Source organism: Ciconia boyciana, chromosome 2, assembly GCF_034638445.1.
Source record: "Ciconia boyciana chromosome 2, ASM3463844v1, whole genome shotgun sequence".
Taxonomy (NCBI): Eukaryota; Metazoa; Chordata; class Aves; order Ciconiiformes; family Ciconiidae; genus Ciconia; species Ciconia boyciana.
In genome coordinates, this window is record NC_132935.1 from 143,791,002 (window position 1) to 143,816,512 (window position 25,511).

At 40.2% G+C, this 25,511-nt stretch overlaps 1 protein-coding gene across 1 annotated transcript; it reads right to left on the reverse strand.

Moving 5' to 3' along the window:
* Positions 1–1,124: 1,124 nt before the first annotated feature.
* Positions 1,125–15,191, reverse strand: GTPBP10 (GTP binding protein 10). Its single transcript, XM_072854303.1, has 10 exons — positions 14,881–15,191; positions 14,073–14,266; positions 13,889–13,980; positions 12,626–12,770; positions 9,266–9,339; positions 8,218–8,270; positions 4,824–4,931; positions 4,226–4,303; positions 3,117–3,240; positions 1,125–2,353 (listed from the first exon to the last, which is right to left on the reverse strand). The coding sequence occupies exons 1-10, from the start codon at positions 15,169–15,171 to the stop codon at positions 2,133–2,135; spliced, it is 1,380 nt and encodes a 459-aa protein (XP_072710404.1). The 5' UTR covers positions 15,172–15,191; the 3' UTR covers positions 1,125–2,132.
* Between the last annotated feature and the right edge of the window lie 10,320 nt (positions 15,192–25,511).

The window sequence follows — 25,511 nt, forward strand, 5'->3', positions numbered from 1 at the left end:
CGCCCCCTCAGGGCAGTGCTCGGGGCCGAGTCGCAAGGGCGGGGCCGGGCCGCGCCGCGCCGCAGCCGGCGTCCGCTGGGAGGGGCGGCTCCGTCGGGGCCGGGGGTTCCTGCGGGGCCGGGGCCGACCTTCACGGCCCTTCCGCGGGGGCGAGCCGGCCGCTCGGTTTTTAAGGACTGCGATTCGCACGCAGCCCCGCTTTAAAATACATTCCTCAGTGTAGGAGCCGGCGCCGTTACACTCACCAGCACTTTATGCGGCATCGAACAAAACTTACTCTTTATAATCCTGCGTGAGCTGTCGATGAGTCTCAGGAGCAATTTATTTTCAGGCCCTGAAGGAACCATACAGCCCCTTGCTGTGTTTAACTTGCCTCGGGGGATCCCTTTCCCCCCCCCGCGCCTTGCACTGCTGCTTTCGGCTGCTCAGCACTCGCCCTACGGCACCGGGTTCAGCATCAGGTGCTGCCCGGCACCTGGCTAACTGGGCACAGCTGGCCAAACTGGTCAGGAGGAGCGGGGGATATCCCAGGCCATATCACATCAGCAGTAAAAAGTGGGGGTTTGGTCTTCCCAAAGTAGCCGTTCACTGGGAGAGCAGCTGGGTATGTCTGGTAGTGGTTAAGTGATTGCTTTTGCACGTTTTTGTTGTTGTTGTTGGTTGTTTTTTTAGCAACTTCTTTCCTTAACCCACAAGTTACTTTGCATTTTCTCATTGGATTCTCCCCTGTCCTGGTGAGCAAGCAGCTGTGGGGATGCTTAGCTGCTGGCCTGGGTCAACCCCACAAGAACTGCAGAGGCCAGTACTAGCCCTGCAAGCTACAGCTCTTAAGAGTGGCTCAGTGTTGCACTTGCTCATTATCCATTCATTGCTGAAGCTCATATAACTCTTCAGACACAGCTGAAATAAAGCCAAGCAGGCTCTTGTTTCAAACTCCCCCCCCCTTTATGTGTGAGATTAAGACCAGTGTTCAAGAAGTCTGACCAAAAAAAGAAAGTTATTTTGACTATGAAATAAATGGAACATCAAAAATTGTTGACAGCCCATACTTAGCTTTGGTGAAAACATGTTAGCCCCAAACACAATAAAATTAGAGGAAAATCAGAATGAGAACCAACACTAATAATAAAATAATTAGATTATGAGAAATCATAGCTTTCTTCCCAGTGACTGCTTTAACAAAATTTAGAAATAGGGTTTGATAAGTATACTTACAAAAGAAAACAAGACCAAGTTGAGAAGCCTTTGATGTATTCAGTCTTACTTTGCTTCGCAATCCATTTAATAGCTTTGAAGTAGAAAACACCCTGTACAATAAAGGGCTTCTAATTTTTTTTTTTAAGAAGTAAAATGTAAGTGCGCCTGCTTGTAATACAAAACCTGCAACATTAACTATTCCCAAAAATGTATAGCTCCGTTGAAAAGCAGTCATCATTTTCTTCAAAGAGCAACATATACCCACAACTCCATGAAAAGAGGGACTCCAAAATTAAGTCTGGGAATTTGGAATCAGGATTTATATGATCAAGAGGATGACAGCAGACACCAGCAGGCATGGAAAAAAAACCCAAACAAACAGTACACATCAGCCTTGCATTTTCATGCTCCTACAAGTCACTTCCTTGCAGCCATTTGTGTTTTCCTTTAGATCTTTAACAAAAAAACCCCACAATCCGGTGCCTCTCAAAATAGCAGAACTGGTTCACCTCAGAAGCACTAGACCCTGGAAAATTGCTCCATCAGAAATTTCCCTGGGTACTTCTGATGTCCATGGCAAAAGATATAGAGAGGCTGAACTTGCTCCTTTGCTACCTCTGCAGTTATATTCCTTCTAATAATCCCATTTTACAAAAAATACTCCAGGGATCATCAGTTGTTAAGCAGTGCTTTGAGTTGCACGCACTTTAGTCTTTACTCGGTTGAGTCAGTAGCCAACATAAATCAGAAAAACATGCTCTTTTCCCCCCTGTGCTCTACCCAAGTGCCAAAAGAAATTGAGACGGGGGAGGGTGGGGGGCAGGAAAACTGGGCAGTGGTGGTAGAAGGAACAAAAATTACATGGAAGGTCTGCATAGCAAGGGGTTCATGTACATACTAAAAATATTAAAATGTGTTGGATCCAGCCAAGAATGCTAGCTTCTATTCATTTGTTCTTCTTCTGAAGTTTGTAAAAGTAGTAGCTGCTTTTTCCGATATTCTTCATTCTCCTGCTCTGCTTCCTCATCTACAGATTTTCTTATACATGCTTTTAGTTCCTCAATTCCTTCTCCAGTATATGTAGATATAGGAATTATATCTTTGAATTCAAGTGTACTTGCAGGAATCATTTCTTCCTGTAGTAAGTGTAAGAAGTCTGAAAAATCACATTGAAAGAGTTAGTACAACCCCCAAACAGTGTATCACTACAAAGCCCATAAAATCCCATTAAATTTAGAAAATAAATTTCAATAAATTACAGTAAACATAACTGCAATTAATATAGAAGTATTATTTGCCTAATTAATCTTTAAGAAAATAGCTAAAGCCTCAGAAGACAAGCACTAACATAGAAGTTATACCATACTTACACCCTCCTAAGAAGATTCTATACCCTTCCTTTAAGATGAGTACAAAGAAATCCAAAGCTGTAGAACATGGGTGATGGATGGTTTTAAGACTTCCTGGTTCTTACACACTCCAGGAAACAGGAAGAAATTCACCCCAATGTAACAGCAAAACTGAAGTAAACCCCTGCATAGGCCTGTCCAGAATTTTCATGTGTTCTGGCCAAAGTCACATAATAAATTGTATATACATCAATGCCTGTAAGAGGACCTTCAATGGAGCTTACTGTTATCAGAGATACCTAGACTGGAAATTTACTCTCCATATCAAAGATGGGAAAGATCTTCTAGGATATCTCTCTTTTATTAAAATATCTCCCCAACAGTGAAGCCAGCACTACAAATGCATATAAACAGATCTCTAAATGCAGGAAGTGGTTTTAAAACTTATGTTCAAATAATAAATTTAAATAGCTGACTTCAGTTTCAGAGAACTCCTTGCCAACGCAGAGTTACCCCTGATGAAATCTTATTACTACTTTTGTCAAAGGTAATTGTTGAAAGTTCATTTACCTTGAGGATTCTGTAGTTGTTTCATAAGTTCATTCAAGTTATCCTTTGCACAAGGCAAATCCATTTTGTTAATGGCAAGAAGTGCAGGCTTTGTTACAAGTTCCTCTTTGTACAGCTCCAGTTCCTTAACAGACAAGTAAATTTGCCTTAATAAGTATTTGTAGTTTAACAAGTGCTACTTTAATTCTACATCTCCTCTCTCATTGTTTCAGTGCCTAAATAGTCTTTCATGCCTAGGCAGCTGTGAGATTGACTCAGGTGCTCAAGGTTGATGTATTAAAGCAGTCTGACAGAAGAAAATAATATTCAGTAATTCAGTGGGGTTTTTTTTGCTCAAAACACAGGTATTTCAGGTAAACAGGCTGGCCGATTCTAAAACAGCCTCCTGTAAAAAGAATGACATTTTGGTTTTGTTTTTCTGATATCCACAAACAAAAAATACATTTCAGAAAAAGTTCAGATCTGTAAAACATATAAGAAAATTATTTGGAGAGTTTTCTGATTCTTAAGCATTTTAATGGACTATGGTTAATATCAGAAATAAAATCGCAACCATGAATAAGCTAAAAATAAACAGCAATGGCTGAAATGCAGAAGATTCATCATCTTAAGTCATATAGCTAGAGAGAGAACAGCTGCTAAACTTGAAATTACATAAAATGTATTATTTTAATCAGAAGCAATGGTAAGAGATGGAAATACTGAATGTCCGCAAAGCTGGGGCCTGATGTCTCATCTCCATTAGGCTATGCAGTAAGGGTATCAAGGCAGGGATTTAACTATACCCATGTATTTCTACTTCCTAAAATGCTACCAGACTGGGGAACTGAAAATGATGTGTCTTTTCACCTTTACTTGACTGTAAGAAATATTCCATATGCTGCACAGATTAATGAAGGAACAGTTGTGCCCAACATAAAATAGAGCAGTTTCACCTGGACAGTTAAAAATAAAGATTTCATCATTTCAGAGAATCCTAAGCTTGTTAACTAGCCTTACATTATAAATCCAGAAGACACACTAACATTTGAAAGTTCTTGATCAAAACTGAGCCTCTTTCTTGGCTCAACACGTAACTACAACTGTCAATTGGGAAGATGAGAACTTACCTTTGTTAGAAGCAATACAGTTTCAAAGGCTGTTCTGAACTGAGTCTTAATAGATAGTTGAAACCCAGAAATATCAACCTGAAAAAGTGACACAAAAACAAGCTTTGTGGTCGTAAATTATGTTACAGCATCAAGGTACTCTCCATCAACTACTTTGCAGCAAAATGTCGACGTACATGCCCTCATTCCTGGGCAAATAACAGAGGGCAACTATACACCAAAGCAACACCATAGACGCTGGAAGCACAAACTGGTTGGTTCTGATACAGTGTTTCTCAAAGGTCTGATTTTTAAACCTCTTTAAGGAGATCTTACAGAAAAAAGAAAGAAAAAAAGAATCATGCCATGCTTTAAGTATGCTTGGAACACTTCACTGCTCTAAATTAATTGGCAAATTTTAATGATAAATTCAACTTAAGGATTTAATTTATCATCAGTCCTTTGAGCGTTCCATTCTGAAAAGTGTTACAGCTATATTTATCATAAAAAAAGCAAATTACAAATGATTTCCTAAATTCCAACTAAACTGCAATTAAGACGCATTTTATTTACTGCACTGCCTTTGATTTCAATAAGCTGTAAATTTTATTTAACTTACAACTAAGAGCAGCTGTTTGGTTCTTTCTACATGTTTGAGAAATTTGTGGCCCATCCCTTTGTTTGCATGTGCACCTTCAATCAGTCCTGGGAGATCAGCTACTGAAATCTAGGAAAACAAAAGTTTCAAACAAAAGATTTCCAACAAGCAAAAATGGTGATTTTAAACTATCAACAACCATTATCATTTCATATAAAAAAAAGAACCCAGACAAAGGAATGTCAGGAATATCTATTTTGAGAGACTCCTTTTACAACTATGTGTATTCCTTGGAATTGTGCGGGGGATCAGTTCTCTGGCAGTATGCATTGGCTGTTTCAATACATTTAGAATCTATCATCAAAAGCAGATTTAAACAAAATGCTACTATTACACAGACACTGTGCTCTTCATGTTCCCCTGTCTATTTATTTATAGCTGTCTGCAAAGTAGAAAATAGAAGGTAATAACACCTCAGCAGAGATCTTGCAAAATTTACCTATTACCTGAGAATAAAACACTCTGAAAGGCAGAAGATTAGGCTATCACGGTTGTATAGAATTCAAACTGTCACTGGAACAGAAAACAAAGTCTGTTTCTTGTTGCTACAGAGGATCATTATTCCAAATGCAAATCCACTTAACATCGTTCCCCTGAGCATGAGAAGCTCCAAGAATTTGTCTTCTGCTCTTCAACTGAAATGAGATTTTGATTATTATATCAGCTTCCAACGAGAGCCCAGCAAAGACTGCCACAATGGACAGGGATCTTGTCATTTTCTCTGCTGGTTGAGAGGGTTGTACACAGTTGTAAAGGAGAGCTGAGACAGACCAAAAAAGAGCAGAATACTAAACCTCCCCAATATCTACTAATTAACTCACAGAAAGCTAAGACAGATAGGGAAGCAAGGAAGAGCAAAAGTAGGGACTTCAAATCTAATACCCATTTAGACAGCACATGGATTCAATTAAGCAATGCCCAAAGCCAGCACACAATAAAATTTCCAGTGTGCTACCTATTGCAGAAGGGGGCTTTCTGCTGTGTGAGTTACACTCCCACTCATGTGTCACACTAACTTTTAACCATTATGCATTTCCTAAATATTTGAAGCCTTGCTTCAGAATTTTCTGTCTACAGAGACATGAGATGCAGCTGGATGAACAACAGACTTGTAACTAGAAACAGGGAGAGAGTAACTGAAACAGGGAGAGAATAACTAGAGAGTTAGAACAGAAACATCCACTTCCTGGTGTGATGTGTTTAGGTGCTGTAGTACCATCATCATCACCTTTTTCCCCAACTTTAGTTCTCTTTCAAATAATTTTTTTTACAGAGCTCATAAAGAAACTAATATTCTCTCAAAACAGCACTTGGTTCAGATATTCTGGTAGAAAATGTAAATGCTTCTGCTAGTTTCCAGGATCTGGTACTAAGACCTGAATCCAGACTCATGCTCATATCCTCTACTTCTATGTCTCTTCTTTTCCAAGTAGTAATGACAGACAGCACCAGGTAACTTGCATGTATTTTCTTCTTTATAATGTACTAAGATAAAATAAGCAAATTGCTACATATTTCCTTAAAAATGTCAATGTTCTGTACAAAAAAAAAAAAAAAATGAGCCAGTCTCCCTTGAGTGATACAGGACAGTCACCTCAATTATTGCTCTTAATTGCTTATGTTGTTTTGTTTCCAGCAGTTGCAATATTGAGAGCTGAAGTACTTCCTCTTACTCACACATGCTCCCTATGATCACAATCACTAGTTGTCTTGATTTTAGAAGAGAGATATTTTGTCCATATAGTTCCTATATAGCACCCAACACTGTAGTATAAAAACCATGAACTGCAGAAACAGCCAACAATAAGGGTCATTGGCTATGACGTGAAACAGACTGTAGAAAAGAAAGCCAAGAGGGTGAGTAGTTCTGCTGGAGAAAGATACAGCAGTAAGAGCAAGAGGTCCTGATTCACAGTAGATAGTTAGTTTTTTTTAAAAGGCTATAAACAATCCTGTTATTTGCAGCACAGCTTTCTAGGATAAGTTACCCTAAACTAGCAGATAAAATGAATATACAAAAAAATTCCCTTAGATGTGTGCATCTCTACAGGGAACCTGACAAACTAGACTTACTTCCTCTAACAACCTTTAACAAAACTGTGTGTTAAATGAAGGTTTCAAGCATCAGCTACTGAATGCCCCCAAGATTATTTCTTCTGAAAGTGAAGAGGAGCTTTCTGTCTTTTCATATCTGAGAAGTATGCTTTTCTGGTTAAGTCATCTGAAACCCTTTTATGCATTCGCCTTTTATCTTGGAAGTGATGAGTCCAGTACTGCATGTATCATACACTTCAAAAACAAAATAAAAGCACATCAAAGATTCAAGCTTGAGGAATCAAAATGTTTGCTGTAACCTTGAACTTGGGGTCCAAAAATCTATTAGTAAGAGTCTCACTTAGCATTGGTTTCCCCCCAGTGGATACTGTAGAAAGGATTCCAGGGACCACACAATCATCTGACAACTTTACCTAAAGAAGCTGGGTGGAATTGGGTTCACAAAAATTAACGTGGCAGTAACTCCACCAGTCCTCCAGAGCTACAGCCTACCATGAAAGGAACTGGACCCAGGTACCTCACCTCTTGGGTAGTGCACTATCCTGGCTGTTCAGGCAATCACTATCACTTCATACTATTTTAGGTTTTTATTAAAAAAAAAAAAAAAAAACAAAAAACAAGCCACAAACCCAACAACAACAACACCACCAACCAAAACACAAAACCCAAACCAAACCACAAAAGGAAGTTAGAGCAGCCAACCTAGAAAGCCAGAACAGTAAGTTATGGTAACTGGGTTATATTCACTAAATTCCCTGTCATTCACTACTGCAGATCTGCAGCTATTGGACAAATTTGCCACTGTAAAATCCATTCTGAAAATAACTCATTCACTCCAGAGCTCTCTGTATAGCCAACTTGCAGAAAATTTGCCTCTTCTAAATAAAAATAACAGGTTATTCTTTGAAACAATGAATTTTTTTCAAGTCTTAAACTTAACAAGACTATACTAGGACGCACTGATCTCAATTCCATACACAAGCTCACAAGTCTAAGATTATAAAGCAGGATTAGAACCACAGAAAGGCGACAAGGAAAATGAGAAGCCATTTATTGAAATCAGTTCAACGTCATATTACCACATTTGGCTATAAAGCTCTCTTCTTATTACTTCATAAAGATAGTACTTTCTCCACAAGTCTCATTAGGTCCATGGAATTGCATTTTATATGTATACATTATAGATACACATATGAAAAAAACTACAAGTTTCCTTTTTCTTTCTGAAATTATGTTAAGCAACATAACTAATCATTATATACAACTTTAATGAACAACCAGAACGAACTTTCATACCAACCTGCTTATAATCTGCATACATGATCTTTCCTAGTTCAGGCTGTATTGTTGTAACTATGACAAGGGAAAAAAAAAGAGGAGGGGAAGAAAACAAAACTGTTTTAAACATGTTAAAAAATGTTAATGTTACAAAACATTTAAATGTTGCAGGACTTTCTCACTTCATATTTAAATGAAACAAATGTTCAGTAGCAGAAAAAAAGGCAAATGGGATGTTAGGAATTACTGAAAAAGGAATAAAGAAAAAGCAAAACAAGAAAGAACAAAATTAGACCACTTGAAAAACCAGTGGTTCACCAAACCTTGGCACTGTCTGCAGTTCTGTTCCCATCATCTCAAAAAGGGAATAGAGGAGCTAGAGAAGTCTCAGACACAAAAATGATTAACCAGACTATGGAATAGCTTCCAAATAGGGAAAAATAATGAAAGGCAAAGTGAGATAGCACTCTTCAAACTGAGGAAAAATATAAAAAGGCTGTAGAGAATCAGGAGTGCCGCAAGAAGGTCGGTAGAAATTATCAGTACTTGTACTCTTGCTTTTTAATTAAAGAATGATCACACAACTAATTCTCATTTACTGATAGAAAAATAATAAAAATTTTCTGTCCATTTTTCAGTGGACAGATTTAAAACCAAAATCTTACCCTGTTGCAAGAACAGGTGGTAGCTATTTCCAAAGCATACAAGATGTTTATGCAAAGGAACCTGATGGTGCATATTCAGTAGACTGAGGATATTACACACCACAGAGAATCTCAGATGCAATAAAATGGGCTGAGACTAAAATAAATGTTAAAGAGACCCTGAATCAACAGGTTGAAGCATTATGAGGGTGTACTCATGAAACACTGAGGTGGCTAAAGGAACTGGACACTGAAATAGCAAGTCTCTCTTCAGAGTATTACTTATAATTAAAAATCTGTGCAGTGTATTTAGCAGGCAACATGGTTATCCCCTATTCTTTATAATAAACCTGCAAACCAAGTCAGAGAAAAGACTTCTTGCTCTCATGAAATATTAGGGCTCTAAAAATAAGAGTATGAACTTACACGCATAATTTGCAATCTCAGGTTTGGCATGAGAAATCTTGCTCAACAAGGATGATTTTCCTGCATTTGGAAACCTAGAAGGAAAGTCAGGATTTATACATTGAATAGACACATGTGATTCCTGTATATTTTACTACCAAATACACTATATTACCTTAGTCAAATTCAATGCTATCAACTCATTTTTGCAGACTCATTTACTCAGACTTAAAAAACAAGAAAACCAACAAACCCCAGATCGTTATGATTTTTTTTTTTTTAAATAAAATCTGAATAATTTTTCTAAATCCAACAATGCTTCCCAAGGATGCAGGCAGGAGAGGTACGTAAATACACTGTAACAGATTTAAGGGAAATCTTTCAAAGTCACTTGGATGGAAATACAGCATAGGCATCCAGGTCTACTTGAATTCAGCCTTCACATGCTATAGATAATTTTTTAAACTACGTTTACGTTCTAAACACCTGTCATGCAAATGCATCTTATCAGTTGGATTTACAGTCTTTTGGTATACAAATCATGGTTAATTAAACATTCTACAATTTAAGTACTAATGGTATCTATGCTACAGTTTAGCTAATGTAGCAAAGCATATGTAAACTCTGTAAATACATCTGTACAGGATGGGGTGAAGAGCAAAAGAGAGAATTTGTATATATGACACACACATGACCAGTTTGCGTGTGTTTAAGGCAACAAAGTTGTATGAGGGATCCTGAAATTAGGACTAACATGCTTCTTACCAAGTACACCAAAAAGAATACCAGCGAAGCCCTAGGAGCTGGTCTGTGCAGACCTGACTGTTGTAACCTTTCCCCTGTATGAGGGAAGCTATACCTGCATACTACAACGAAAACGTTCCTTAAGGGATACGGTAGCATTTACAAAAGCTTCTTCACAGAAAACATAGGTTTTCATTTCAATGCGTAGATGTAAAAACCTAAACTATAACACATGCTTATTTTAAACATTAATCTGAGCTGTAAATGACACAATAGCTTTGATCCATGTCAAACTTGAAGCTAATGCTGACATCAGAGGATTAGACTACAGTCCTTATTCATAGCACCTGCTCCATATGGGAGACCACACAAGACTTGTGTTCCAGCCAAATTCACAGGGAGTTATTCAGCACAACATTTCAGTGCAACGGTGATCGAACAAGACTGTGCCTACAGGCAACTGAATATTGGTCACAAGATACAAAGGCACATGTCACACAGAAAACTATATACTCTCCACTTGAATACACACAGAATCATGACCTGTTAACAGGGACAACTAATAAGAACATGAGCTAATGAAAAACAAGACTAGTATTACATTAAGGGCTTTATAAAGGAGTTGTAGACAGGGCTTCCTTGAAAAAGAAAGAGACATAATGACTCTTCTTATAACAGGAAAACTAATGAAGGTAGTTTTAATGCGCTCTGATGTTGAAAGGTGCCTTAAAGACATTCTGGAAGGTTACTCTGGTCATCTCCTCAAGTGAGTATTTTGTTTCCACTGAGGTACAATATGCTCTTTGAAGTTTAAATTGCAACCTACACTACACATCACAACCTGTACCCAAACCTGATGGGCCTTTCTCAGGTCTATATGTTTTTTACCTAATCTAATAGCAAACCACTTGCACATTACTGAAGTAAAAACAACAAACACAAAAAGATCAAAGTACAACCACAAACTATCAGAGGCTGATTCATACCCTCAACAAGAAAATAATATTCTCCTCTAATTAACTGATAATGATTATTTTTATCTATTTTAAAGGGAAACCATAATTTAAAATACAAGCCAAAATGCAAGATTGAAGAAGCACTGATGTCATAAAACTCCTATATTTTCACACACTCTAAAACAAGAAAAAAATTCTTGATCTTGTAATTACTGAAGACCACTTGAAAATTATATAACTTTAGACAAATCTGATATTAACAGAACTATTTCTAACACGGAAAAAATAAAAATGTAGGTAGAAAACCATGCTGTCTTCAAGTTTCCATTCTTTAATGATATATACCTATTAGACTATTTCCACCTCAAACCCCTCATCATTTTATGTTTCCTATGATTTTTATTAATAAGGACCATGGGGCAGGAGTGGGTGGTAGTGGATGCTGAGTAGACCAATACTTTTACAATTGTAGTTTGTTGAAAGCTTTTTCAAAAAAAAAAAAAAATCTGCATTGTTATAAAGCAGCAACATTGAAATGCAAGTCCTACTGTTCTAGTTGCTAATTACTTCCTTCCAACATTTCAAGCTGTTTATTTGGAATAGTAGGCTATGTACCATTTGAAACTCTCTTTAAAACTACTACTGAAAGGATCCACTTGTGCCAGTACCATAAAGTCAAAGATGCAATATGGATAGTGTTCTTGACTCTGTTTTGCACCTCCTACTTACTTCATAAATATTAGCTAATAGTATTTTGATAATCACTGCAATTGCTAAATTCAATAATATTAATAATTATATATTACCCTGATTCATGAAGCCTTTCACCCACAAAAGCATAACCAATTTTTTCCAAATTTTAAAATTAATTTTAATAGGTTTAAACTCTGATTTTTGCAAACTGCTGTTGCCGTAAAAAGCCAAAATCAGGACTCAATAGTCGGGATGACTATTAAGCAGGTATTCTTTATTGCAGCACTGGGCAGCACTGGGGATCGCTCTGCCACAAGTGCTCCGCCAGGTTAGCACAACACATCAGTTCATATACAGAAAAATCATACATATTCATCAGGTTTCCTGAAAAGGGCAGTTTTATGGTGATGAGTTCCCGGAATTCATTTACATAGTCCAAGCATGCACGGTAAAATTAGGGTTAGGGTCTTTTCACCCTCCCGGTGGTCTTCCATAGTCTTCCTCACGTTGTCCACTAGTTGAACTTTGGACTTCCTTTGTCCATATATAGTCATTGAGTTAGCTCATCAGTCCTCAGAATGTTACAAGGGGGTCGATTTAAGCTAGTTCTTTGGTGCTTATCTTTGGCACAATCCTCCTGAGTTCCTGTTATCAGTGATTTAATTAGGAAGCCTAACGAGCTTGCTCAAGGCCTGCTTAGTCCTATCAGGTAAGAAGTCACAGGAAATGTCCCACCATCAACTCTGCTCAGCAGGTAACCAAAACTATCTTTGCAGGGGAAGAGGACAAAAGAGAACAAGGATGTGAGTGAAACTAAAAAAATGCAAGTCTATGTCTTAGTCAGGGATTTAACCCTTTCACTGCAAGTAATCTAAGCAATAGAAATGTACAGTAACGCTCATCCTCCAAACTCCCAAATTTCTTTGAACTCTCATTTGAAATTTACTACTTTGTTTTCTAATGTCAGTTCTCAAACTACAGTACTTACCCAACTAAGCCGACATCTGCTATAAGTTTCAAATCAAGACGCACAATTCGCCTCTGACCTTTGCAAGGCACAAAGTTTGTGGCCAAAGAGCCTCCAAGACCTCCGCGAGCTGCTAGGAATCTCTCTCCTGCTGCATTAAGCTCTCCTGAAAATAAATTCACTAGTGAAAAAGCACAATCCCCTGCAGAAGTTCAGTTGTGATTTTCCACTTAAATCTGTCTTCAGTGAAGAGAGAATTTTCTGTATGCTTTCTTGCAAGAGCTGTGCACTCAGTGTCATGGTATTTTTCTTTCTTTGGAAACAAATGAGAGCAATCACACCCCAGTAGTCCCCTCTGACATATATTTAGTCACTTCAAGAAAAGTACTAAGTACAGGCAGGCAAAGTATGGCCAAGATGGTAGTTCTGAAGCTTCCAATACTTTAATTCAAGAATGCAAGGAAAAATCTTCATTGATAGAGATGTGGCTACAGCAAACTCTTCAGATGTTCCATATTTTTTCATTAAGATGCAGGCTATAATATTTCCCTTAGGGTTAGAATGTTAGAATAATTTAAAAAATAAAAGTGCAACATTTGAGTATATAATTCAAGGATACCTTTAGACACTGACATGCCTACATCATAACTAGTTCTTGCCATACATCCAATTTTGTTAAACATCCAAATCAGAGTAATTTGTGAACTTAGTTTGAACTCCGAACAGCACAAGAAGAAAAACTCTGAGAAACTGCAAAGGAACCATTGAGAGCTATTCCAAGAGCACTGTATTGAAAGAGATCTTCCTGGTTACTAGCAAGTACCACTCTTTTAAAAAAGAGTAAAAAACAGGTAAGTATTTTAGATAACCTGAAATGTTGACATTCAGCAAGGATCTTTATCTTTTAACCAATGTCATAATTCAGTAAAGTTATAGGGATACTCACCTGAGTTTATGGACTTGTAATTTATGTAAGGTCATTAATGATTCCATGGAGGATCAGTATGGCTTCCAGCCTTTAACACTTGTTTGCAAGAGCGATTGTCTTTCTGCTGCATATAGTGATAAAAACTAACTACTGCTAATTTCTGGAAGGGGTCCTTGCTTTTCCAACAATTTCTACAGTGTATTTTTTGTCAACTCTTTGTCCAAACAAAGGAAAACACACACATATTTTGGGAGATGTGTAACCTTAAAACATCCTAGTGTTAGAAGTCTGCTAGATGCTATCAATAAATATGACAGTATCTACTAGATACATTAAAAGAAAGCAAAAGTTCTTACCAATCTGCTTGCCATCATCACAAAGAACTGAAATTCCCAGAGGCACATGAACTTCACAATCTTTTCCTTTTTCACCTTTTAGTGCTCTAACACTGGGAAAAATTAAACCAGGCTTAGTAACTTAAGCTGATACTTTCTTTCTGGAAAAGATGTATGTAACAACTTTCATCAAACAGACTCTTACCTGCTGTTGGCTCCTGTTCCAGCTACAAAGCGCTTCTGGGGATATCTATCCTTTATGTTCTTTAAGGTAGTTCTTTCTTGGGCAACGAACCAGACATCACCGCCTCTCCCTCCTTCCCCACCTAGACGAGGATAACCCATTCCACCAGTTCCTCCTCGCACATAGAGCCGTAAATCGTCTATGAAGTTGCCATACTAATAGAACAAGTAGTTTCATATCAGTATTACGTTCTGTTTCTATTTCATTCTGGAGTCATTAGAAACAAGGTGGCTAAAACTGCTTGGATAGAACTGTTCTCTGATGGCAGTAACGCACATTCAGAAAACGGACATGTAACTCTCCAAGATGTTTTTTAGTACGAGAAATGTTTGACGTTTCTTCCCCGGCAGCGATTCCTCACGGCACGCCTGCCCGGCCTGCAGAGCCCCAGGCAGAGGGTCGGGGCGAGGCCCTGCCTCTGTGCCGGGCCCCGGCGCCCACGGAGACACGCGTGCCACCGTCGCGGTGCTTCACTGCGCACCCTGCCCGGCACCGTGCCTCCGCCCCGGCACGTACAGGCCTCCTGCGAGGAGCCCGCTTCGCTGAGACGGTGCCTGGGGAGTGCAGGCAGGGAAACGCGGCGGCCCCGGCGGGCCGCGGGTCAGCCCGGGGGAAGGGAGCGATCCGCCAGCCGGCCCCGGAGAGGCCGCGGGGCCGGGAGCGGAGCCGCGGCTCCCCGCCAGCCCTTCCCGCCGCCCGAGCCCTGCCTGCGTGGGCCTGCACGCACGCAGGGCCCGTCCCCACCGCTCCCCGGGCCGGGCGCACTGACCTGCCGCAGCACCGCCCTGCCGCACCGCACCATGGCGGGAGCCGCCGCCTCCGCCCGGGCCTGGCCTGCGGCTGCTGGCGGCACGGGAGAGGCGGGCCGGGGCGGGGCGGCGGCGGCAGCCCCTGAGGCGCGGGGTGGGCGGGGCCCGGCTCCACCGGGCTGTGTGGAGAGGACAGGGCAAGAGGGTGGGCGGGGTGAACGCCCAGGCCCCGGGGGCCTGGCTGCCGGCCGGGGGAGCGCGGAGGGAGGCGAACAACTACCCGCCATTCCCCTCACGCCGGCGGCCGCCATGACAACCGCGGCAGAGGCGAGGCGGGACCGTGTCCCGCGTAGGTGCGCATGCGCGGCCCTTCCCGCCCCCGGCGGGGCGGGGCGGTGGTGGCACCTCGGCGTCCCCCCGCCGCGGTGTGGGGAGGGCGGTCCCGCGGGGCCAGTCCGCCCGGAGCCGCCGGTACGGCAAGGGGCACGCCTGGTTTGCTGCAGCGTGTCAGCTCCTCGCTCCAGTCCTCCCCGTCCCCAGAGCATGAAGCCGAGAGGCGCTAGGGCGTTTCGGGCCGAGGTGTGGGCAGGGGCGCCTGAGGGAAGAGCAGGGCCCCGGCTGCCGGCGCTGCCGGGCAAGATCCGCAATCTCCAGGAGCGTGTTCTCCCTGGAAGATGTATGCTGATTAGATACAGCATCTACTGTTGGCTTTGCCCGTGCGGTTGGACCCTTTAAAGTATGTTGGTCGTACTGCTAATGTGCTCTTCCTCAAGAGATTGGGACGTGACCTTTCAACGAGGCTAATTGTCAGGATAAGGATGACTGTGTTCAAAGTACATGGTTTTAATAAGGCTTATAGTGCTTTGCCTTTCTTAAATGGGCACAAATGAGAAATTATTTTGTTAATCATGACATTAGTAAGGTCAGAAGGGTAAAATTCGTGAAAAAATGCCCCTAAGTTAGTTCTTTCATAAGTATTTTGTAGATAAGTATTTTTCAGACAGTATGAGCATATTTTCACTGTTTTTTAAAAAGCGCAAATCCTCATGAAAAAGTAAATATTCTTCTATTCCTTCTTACAGCCTTTTCACAAGGTCATACATTGTCAGTTGCAGCTCTTAGCTACCTGAAGAGAATCATTGCCATTTACAGTAATTTAATACTAAAAATAAGTTCACCAACGGATTTTATCTGTTACATAATAAAAAAAACAATTTAGAAAAGTGTTGTGCCATATACATGCTAAATGGCCCAACAGAACATTTAAGCAGTATCCAGGATGTATTGCAACATGTGAGTTGTCCAGTGCCATTTTTAAGAATGTAAATTTGTTTTTGTTAGTTGTTTGTTAGTTTTGTTTCTTAGTTGCTTCATGGCCTAGGGCACCAGATTTGGAAACTGGATTTACAAAATATATGCAAAATAGTAGTTACATACTTAGAATCTTCTGCGTATTATTGTTTGGTCTTTGTGTTTGCTGTAATTTTGCTTTATTTTGTACACTATAAAAGTTAGGCCAATACCTACATTTAAAAAACCTACCTATATATAGTTCTACGTGGTCATTAGTTAATTAGGGTAAAGAAACCTTCAATTTTATATATTTTTAGACATAAATTAGGATAAAAACCTATTTTTGAAGGAAGTCAGGGAAGAATGAATACAAAATCCAAATTCCTGATCTTGTGCTTGTCAGCTGACCCACACTTCTCTCTCTGACTTAAAAAAGCAAACTCTTTATTTTGCAACTGGGTTATTCAGAAGAAGGTACAGAAGAAGCGTGGCTGTCATTCAGAATGATTATTCCTGATGGCTTTTGATGATCTTGACGAATGAATAAAATAATAACATACTTCAACGGAATACAATTTTACAAGATACTACAGTACGAAATGTTTTTTTTCTGTGTCTTGAAGTGTCATATTCCATGGGAGTTTTTAGTAGTATTTTTAGAAAGCCTTACTCCCCTTTATGAACCTTTTCTTTCCACCTGCATATACGGAAAAAATACATTCAAAAGCTTTTCACTCTCTTGAATATTATTGACCTGATTTTTCTGCTGTTCCGTGTTATTTTTACCAATCAACTACATATTCTGTTTCAGCTAAAAATACTTCTAATTTCTACCACTGGACATGCTTGTATCATACTGTTACAGAATTTTTAGAGCAGAAGATTTTTCAGTGATACAAATGGGAGAGCAGGAGAAGATGTGACTGTCATCTAGTGAGCCTAAGTTAAATCCCCCAAATTCGAAGTATGCCTTTCCTCAGTGCCAAAGTAGTTTCACCACGTGGAGAAAGGCAAGATGGATCGTGTGAATGGCAAAACAGAAATTATTACAACAGCAAACAGTGCAAAACTCCATGTCATGCTTTCACATCATGGGGACTACATCTGCAGTTCTGAAACAGGCAATACGTAAAATCTAGCAGCAAGTCTTTTGAACAGACCTGTTAGGAATGTTAGATGACTGGCAAATAGCAAACGTGGGTCTTGCCTTGTACTTGAGGCATTTAGCTGAGGGCTCCTAGCTGAGAGGCATGTTGGCTGAGACTCCCTCTATACTCAGTGGTGAGAGGTGTCTCCAGAGAACAAGCCACATCATGAATGGCTCCCTGTGGATCCCCATCTCTCTCTGTTAAGCCTTTGAAGTTAGGTGGGCTTAACCTGGACTGTAATTGCTTATCTTTGAAAAGAAGAAAAGTGACCTGGCCAATCACAGACCCCGAAGCCTGGTTTCAAGCTCATGCAAAGCTTTGGAAAACCTCAAATTTGCCGTATCAATATCTTATTGGTAAAACTTTTGATATGGTGTCACCTGGAAAGGAATGAGAATATGGGGGTTAGGAGAGAAATTGTGAAGTGAGATAGCCACAACTAAGGTTGAAAAGGCCACATCAAAACCAGATGTCAGACCTAAAGGGTTGGTTTTAGAATGGTCTTATTTGATATTTTTTGTAGTAGCCCTGATAAAATCAGTAAGAGCATACTGATGAAATCTGGTAATGATATATACTTAGGAATCATCGTAAGTACAGAGAGTATCTCAGGAGATGTATGTTCATTTAAAGTAGGGAGGTATTATGTCATCCTTTAAGGCCCTGGTGAAGTCTCATTTGGGGAACTGTGAAAATGTCTAATTAATTGTTCATAGCTGAGCTAAGGTTGAACTGAAAGAGGGGTAGAGGGAGATTAGGTGCATCACCAGAGAGCTTGAGAGCCTTTCGTACAAACACATCTTAGGATGGCTCAGCTTGTTTACTTCAATAAAACAAAACCAGAGAGGAGATACGAGGGCTGTCTATAAATATATCAGGAAAGTAAACATGAAAGATGAAAACCATTTAATTTGCAGGGCAATGTTGACACAAGAACAAACAGGTATGTACCATTCATTAATAAATATATCAGGAAATTAGAAGAATGTTTCTAGTCATTGCAGCAATCAAATTCTGAAACAGCTTTTCCATGGAATTAGTGAGAGCAAAAATATACCTGTTTTTAATATGGCGCTTGATAAATTTATGAGGCGATTGTACAACAGACCTTTCTGTAGCGGCAGGGAACTAGGCCCTATCATTCAGGAGGACCTTTCTGTTCTGTGTTACCATGCCAATTCGTAGTACAAATAGCAGAACATTTTGTCCAGATTTATGGTTCATAATATGGGAAGGACTTGTCAGTCTGATCTGAATAGTAGGCAAGGTTCAGAAGTCCTTACATGTGCAAAAGTTAGATTGTGCTACTGTGACTTCAGTAAAGCATACAATGTCACCATTATATAGAAAAGGAGGTAAGCAAAAGAACTTTTAAGTGAGATGAAGAAAGCGCGGGGAAGTTGCAGATGGCAAGAATGGTTATCAGCAAAGTTCTTCAAGTATAGTCATAGGCCCTGAGCTCTCCTTGGATACCAATACAAGTATATACCAAATTACCCCATGTTTTCATGCTTTGTTCTGCTTTTGCAATGCATACTGTTTGAATTTAGTACTGTTGAATCGTCACGACTGTTGAGAGCAGCAGGGTGTTGAGAGCAGCAGAGTCTGTAGCTTGTCGACTTAGAAGAGCCTTACATTCAGTGCGCTGAACTTCCTTAACACACAGCAGGAGGTCAAATCCAACAACGGGTTAATGTATAGACTGGTCCAGAGAAGCCAGTGGAGCTACTAACTAATGTTAATTCAACTCATGCAATCAATCCACGACTCAACCTCAGAAACGAGAAATAAAGAAAAACTGGTCTCCTATGTATGTTGTGGGTTGACGTAACACTAGATTTATTTCAGCACTGAGCAAGCTCATGCCAACAAGCTCGTACCAGCAGGGAGTTAAGTAACATTTCATTTGAAATGTGCCATTGTGCATTTTCTGGAACCTTTTATAGCAGTAAGTACATGGTCACGCATACAGGATGCTAAAAATTACTGGAACAGAATCATTTAAAACTCTAAAGTTTGAGGATATTTAGATGGTTTATTTTCTAAATACTTTGCTTCAGAAATGTATCTGGTCACCTGAAGAGACACTCTATTTTGCCAGGGCAGCACTGATTCTATCATCTTTTCCTTTTGATTTGCGTTGGCTGTTTGATCACTAGTGGGTGTGCTGTACTTGAACTTAAGTAACAGGGCTGTGAGTACTTCACTGTCAAGCATGATTGTATTACATCATTCTGTTATTTCTTTACTTCAGATGCTGCTAATCAGTGATGCAGAGGGTGAATCAATTCTTTATCTTCAGTGAATCCTGTTTACGTAAGAGTGTGCAGATGTGTAGTCACAGAGATCTCTATAGTTCAGTCATACAAAAGGCTGATAGCGTTTTAAAACTCTCCAAACTGGTTTATACGTAGTCAATGCATATTCTGAGTTTCATGCTAAATAATGCTTCAGTTCCTGCTCTTTCTGTTCTCACTGTGTACTTCAAATACTTGTATGATAGCTTGAAAATCACAAGGGTACTGCTTCATCAAATGATGGTTTTACCACTCTGTTCCTTTTCTCTCATGATATAAATCACTAGGTAGTGCGCTGTCATCAACTCTAACAAGAAGAAGCCATAAAATCTCTTTCCACAACAATTTTAAAGCTTCCAGCAGCAGTTTTTTTAAATTCGTACTTGATGTGCTGGTTTTCTCAGTCTAGAGAAGAAGTAACTTTGGTGGAAATATTTTAAAATTAAGCTAAAATATTTTAGCAACATAGCTTTATTTTAAAGTAGAGTTGAAATAATTAAAAAATGCAAGTCAGTTTTCTTTCCTTGCCTTTCTGAACATGCACACAGTGGTTCATTGCAATGCTGGGAAGCTGGCATAAAGGTCTTTGTAGCTGAAAGAAATAACTACACCAACATATCCAAGGTCCAGATGTTCTAAAAAATTATGTATTACTTTTACAGTTTTATTTAAAAAAAAAATTTAAAGAGATTTAATCGATCCCAAGGGCACACTCTTCAGTACAATAAAATGCCACTAGATGGAGGTACCTCAACTGCAATAACAAAAAGAATAAGCTGGAGTACAACAGTTCAAAACTTATGCTATAGAAGAACTATCAATGTTGGAAGAATTTTGAGGGAAACATTTAATTTTGCCTAAGTTTGGTTATCAATTAAAAAACTCAAAATCCCAGAAATAGCCACTTTTGTCATTAATCCCAAACTTACTGTGTGAAATGGCTGTGCGGGAGGCTGTGGGTTTACACATGGTGTATGCTGCATCTTTGGAATTCTTCCTGAATCTTCCTGAATCTTCCTGGAGAACGCAACACAACTTTTCTCTAAATCCCATTTATATTTGGTCACCAACTGAAAAAAAATCTGCTTTCCCAAGTATGCGGACAGGCTCTCCAGTTTTAAGGGCTTTCACCTACAACCCAAGCTTTTATGTAGCTTTCAGGTACATTAGATTTATGAAGATGGTCACAGATTGATTTTCCTTGACCTTACCTGTTCTGAAATAGAAATTGTAATAACAATACTTACCTAATAAACGTGACCGGTGTCTTTCTTCATGGTGCTTCCATCCTACAACTGTCATGTAACATCCTGCAGGATTATTAGTTACTGATAATTTTGATCTCTGTTAATTTAAATTCATGGGTTCATCCTTGTTCCAGGTGGCATTCTCCCTCAGTGCTTGACTGATAAAGATGCATAATACCATAAAGGAAAATGAAATATGAAAGTCAGCCTTCAGAACCGTTTTTACTTGGGGAGGTGAATTTTCAGATATTATCAAAGAATTTTCACATAAATAGATTCTTAAGAGAACATTGTTGATGAGGTGGCACTTTAAAAAAGGGATTTTTTTATTTGAAGGGATTTTCCTAAGAAAAATCTGTTCCTTAGCATTTTGATTTCTAAAGTCGTGTTCTGGCAATACCTCATTTTAAGATTAAAAACAGTGAATTTGTTAACTAGATGAGGAAAAGCAAGAAGAGCGTGATAAAAATAAATCTGTAGGATGAAGAAAAGGGATTGAGAGCTGCCATCAGTGGCTGCTGGAGTAGAATGAAATCACTGTGTTTGCACCAGTATCCTGTGCTACTACACCTAGATGCCTTAAGTGGGAATGAAATGACAAGACGGAATTGATGCAGTGGCCAAGCAGCTATGCAACTACCCACTTCTTTACACGCCTTTAAATGCCTTTGAAATTTTGGCTGTTTCACTGTGAGGTTAATCACACTAATAAATTTAATAGTGCAGAAAGCAAACAAAAAGAGGAAAAGCTTTTCTTAACTTGAAAGCTTACTGAAAGCTATTTTGATTCAGGGTATGAAGGAGCTTTCTTACAGGTAGGTTCCTTGTACAGCCTTCCTAACGCTTTCATCTCCTTGGTTATGAATGCTGCTTTAGAATGTCAAGGAGTAATTAACATCTAATACAGCTTTAGCTCCTTTCAATGATACAGAGAGTTTCAGAGATAAGGTGACTACATGCCAGTCTTCCAGATGTTTTCTTCTATATAGCTGTGTAGGTTCAAACATGGCTTATTTTTTTGAAACAAGATTTTGAAGCAGTGTTTACATTGCTTAGCTGGAAAGGCTTCCAGGAGATAGCTAGTTATTTTGAATGTTGTCATTTCAGAGCAGGTTTGTGTTTGCCTTTCAGTACTGTATACATTGTTTTCATGACAGAAATTACTACATTTCCACTTGAAAGAACAGGCTGTTCCTGTCATGTTGTGTTCCACCAAAGCATGTTGTGAAACTCTAATAGACCCAATTTTACTACACATTTGTCTTATGTTCTCATCAGCCATGCCTTCCTTTAGAGAGAGGAGGTTCTCTGGAACTGGGACTGTTACCAGTTTTACATGCTTAAGTGCTTCAGACATCACAATTCCGGGTACGTTATTTTTCATATGTGGTAATGTACTGCACAGAAAAAGAAAGTTTAAATTATAGTCCTGAGCTGTTGGGTGACACTTGAATTTAAGAAAGGAGCAGCTGCAATTTCGTTACATCAGCCCTCTCCTGCTGTAGAGGAGACCGTGTTCCTTCAGGCAACATCTCATGCAGGAAGTTTCTGATGTCGAACTATATACACAACCTGGAAGACAGCTGTTGCTTTTGTGCATAGATTCAGTGGGGTTTGATTTCTACATGGACCCAGTGTTGCTGAGTGAAGTGATTTCCTGCTGTGTGCCAGATGCAGCATTTTCCTTGTACTTTGAACAGTAGCCTTTTGAGATTTCATGTCTTTAAAGAGAAGGACCAAAGCTGTGGGGGAGCCCAAGTCTTGCCAGTGGCTCAGATATCTGACATTTGCTGTGAACCTTTGAACAGCCTTTACAAAGATGTAATTTCGGTGAGGCAGTCACCAGACCAATGACATTCAGAGCCCTTGTTTTTAAGTACCACTGTGGTACCACTGGCACTGAGCCACAGGAACTCCCAGCCTTTTTCTCTTGGCGAGAGCCATTTCCAGCCTTCAGGAGGTAAGGGGAAAGTACAACAACTTCCTTCCATTATATGTTATAGGAAGAGGGCTGGGACATCCCTCATGCAGTAGTTGTCAGGCTACGAACTCCTCTTCCCTTGCACAGTGATGAGCTGCACTGAGACACCAGTGAAGTGGGGGACTTCAGTGTTTCAGATCCAGTCCTTTAGTGCAGAAGTGGGCACAGGAATCCTGAAACATTTCTGAGGCGTGATTGATAGCATTGCCATTTTTCATAACTGATTTTGTTGCATATCCCCAGCTGTAGGAATTTGTGACATAAAGAGAGGCAGCTACATACAGAGTTATAATGACATCGAACCGCAGCAGGTTAGAAAGAAGCAGAGAATTTCAGTGTATTTGCAAAAATGCTTCGAGTTTAATGATGTTGGCTGCCGATGGTTTTACTTTGACAGACTTTGAATACACTCTAGTGCCTTTGAAGGTGAAAGACGGATGACCTTCCTTGAAAGCAAAAGTCTCCTTGGAGAGTTTAAAAAGCATGTATGCAATGTATGAGGAGTTCTTTCAAAACTAATCTGTGTTTCAGAATATGACCCAGTCCATTTTCCTCAGTGATCTAAGAGGTGATTTGAATGTACACGTTGAGAAATCTAAGCTTTAATTATGTAAGACAAGATAGCTGTAATAATTCTCATCCTCATAGAATTCAATTTTGGGCAACCTGTCCTGAATTAGGCACAACAGATACCTAGAACAGGGTCCAGAACTCCAGCTCGCTGAGTGCGGAGTTGGAAGGACTGAGGGAGAAACAGAATTGAAAATTTATGGAAAGAAGTCTGCCCTTAGGAGCAGACTTTGCACTAACAGATCATCTTCCATCAAAGGATCTCAAGGCCTTTTACAAATTTTAATGCTCTGGGCTCCCTGGCACCCTTGTCAATTAGAACGGTAGTTTTAACCTCATTTTACTAGCAGGATATAGAAGTTATTTTATATAGTGTACTAGGTCTGGCTTTGTTAACCCACAACATATAGACACATGGAAAATCCACAGCAGCTGGAACAAGAAACCATCTCTCTTTATTTTTGGTCTTACAATTCAGTATCTGATGAGACATCACAACTGGTGTATCATAAGAAAATGTATGGAAGAAATAATTAGAAATCTAAGTAAGCTCCTTCATAAGCTTCTCCCTCTCAGAGGAAACAGAGCTCTTCTAAATGTGAGCCTAGTTCCTTAGCATAGAAAATAACTGGCCAGAAACAAAACATCAGAAGAGTCTTTAACCACTGGCACAGCTGGGCTGCTGCTGGCTCTGAGACACGGGACGTGAACTCCAGCATGCAGCGCGGGTGCCAGCACCAGCCTCTGGAGCAGATGTTGTCAAGTACTAATAAAATGGCATCGAAAACCTCCCTGGCAACCAAGTTACAGGAGGTTTTAAAAAATAGTGTAAAATTGATCTCAAGTCAGGGAGTTCCTACAAAAAGGGAACTGGAAAAGTGGATGCACGTTGTGCCTATAAATCCTGGGCTGTACATCCGTTTTCCATTATTTTGAAATGTCTTTGATGGGTGTATGTTCTGGTGGGCAGACAGGATTGCGGATGGAAACCAGGGTTTACAAAATGGCGAGAGCATTCATGTTACTGATTGGGAGAAAGATTTGCTATCCATTGTATTTTTGTCCCTCTGAGAGCCCTCTGCCTCTCCCCCCCCCACCAAACACACCCACCAACCCATACAAACGCAGTCTCTCCAGGTGAGACCCCAGCCCAGGCTGGGCTGGCAGTGCCTGCTGCAGAAAGAGGTGGGGCTGCCACAGCCACGGCTCCCTCCCGCCTTTCCCACTGACCTGAGTTCATCCTGCTGCTGCTGCTTTGCCAGTGGCAGCCGTCCCTGTGCCGTGTAATCCCGGCATCCTCGGAGCATCCAGCAGCTGCCGGGCACTTGCAGCCCATTCAGGAATTTCTTTCTTTTTCTCCAAGTGACTGACTACTGTTGTTTCAAGGCAACTGTTTTTCATCTCATCACAGAAACACTGTAAGTATAACTTCTACTGTGGCTCTTTAGTTATTGCCTTTGTGAAACTCATATGTTTTGTACTGAATAGTAGGAGTTGTTAGTTCAAAGTCTCTGTGAGGCTTGTTGTGGTCCCTGCTCCTGTTTGAGGTGTTCAAATGGACCCTTAGCATTTTAGTTCTTAGCTGGATTAAAACATGAAATGAAAACAACTCAAAATATTGGTGGCTTCCTGGCTGCCGTTTTCCTACTTTGAAGCTAATTTGCTGATGTGTCCTTTCTCTAAATGCTGGTGCCTAGTGAAGTGGAAGTGAGAAAAGAAGCATTTCCATCCCTGCTTGTTTGCTGGAGCCAGTTTTCTAACATTGTGTTTTAACCCCAGCCAGCAACTAATCTCCACACAGCCGCTTGCTCACTCCCCCCCGGTGGGATGGGGGAGAGAATTGGAAGAGTAAAAGTGAGAAAACTCGTGGGTTGAGAGAAAGACAGTTTAATAGGTAAAGCAAAAGCCATGCATGCAAGAAAAGCCAAACAAGGAATTCATTCACTCCTTCCCATGGGCAGGCAGGTGTTCAGCCATCTCCAGGAAAGCAGGGCTCCATCACGCGTAATGGTTACTTGGGAAGACAAATGCCATCACTTCGAACGTCCCCCCCTTCCTTCTTCCCCCAGCTTTATATGCTGAGCATGACCCCATATGGTATGGAATAGCCCTTTG

Coding starts and splice junctions, on each gene's coding strand:
- GTPBP10 (XM_072854303.1), bottom strand. CDS start 15,171: ATGGCGGCCGCCGGCGTGAGGGGAATGGCGGGTAGTTGTTCGCCTCCC. Junction 13,981..14,072: donor GGAACAGGAGCCAACAGCAG/GTAAGAGTCTGT, acceptor AATTTTTCCCAG/TGTTAGAGCACTAAAAGGTG. Junction 3,241..4,225: donor CTGTATTGCTTCTAACAAAG/GTAAGTTCTCAT, acceptor TTGTCTGTTAAG/GAACTGGAGCTGTACAAAGA.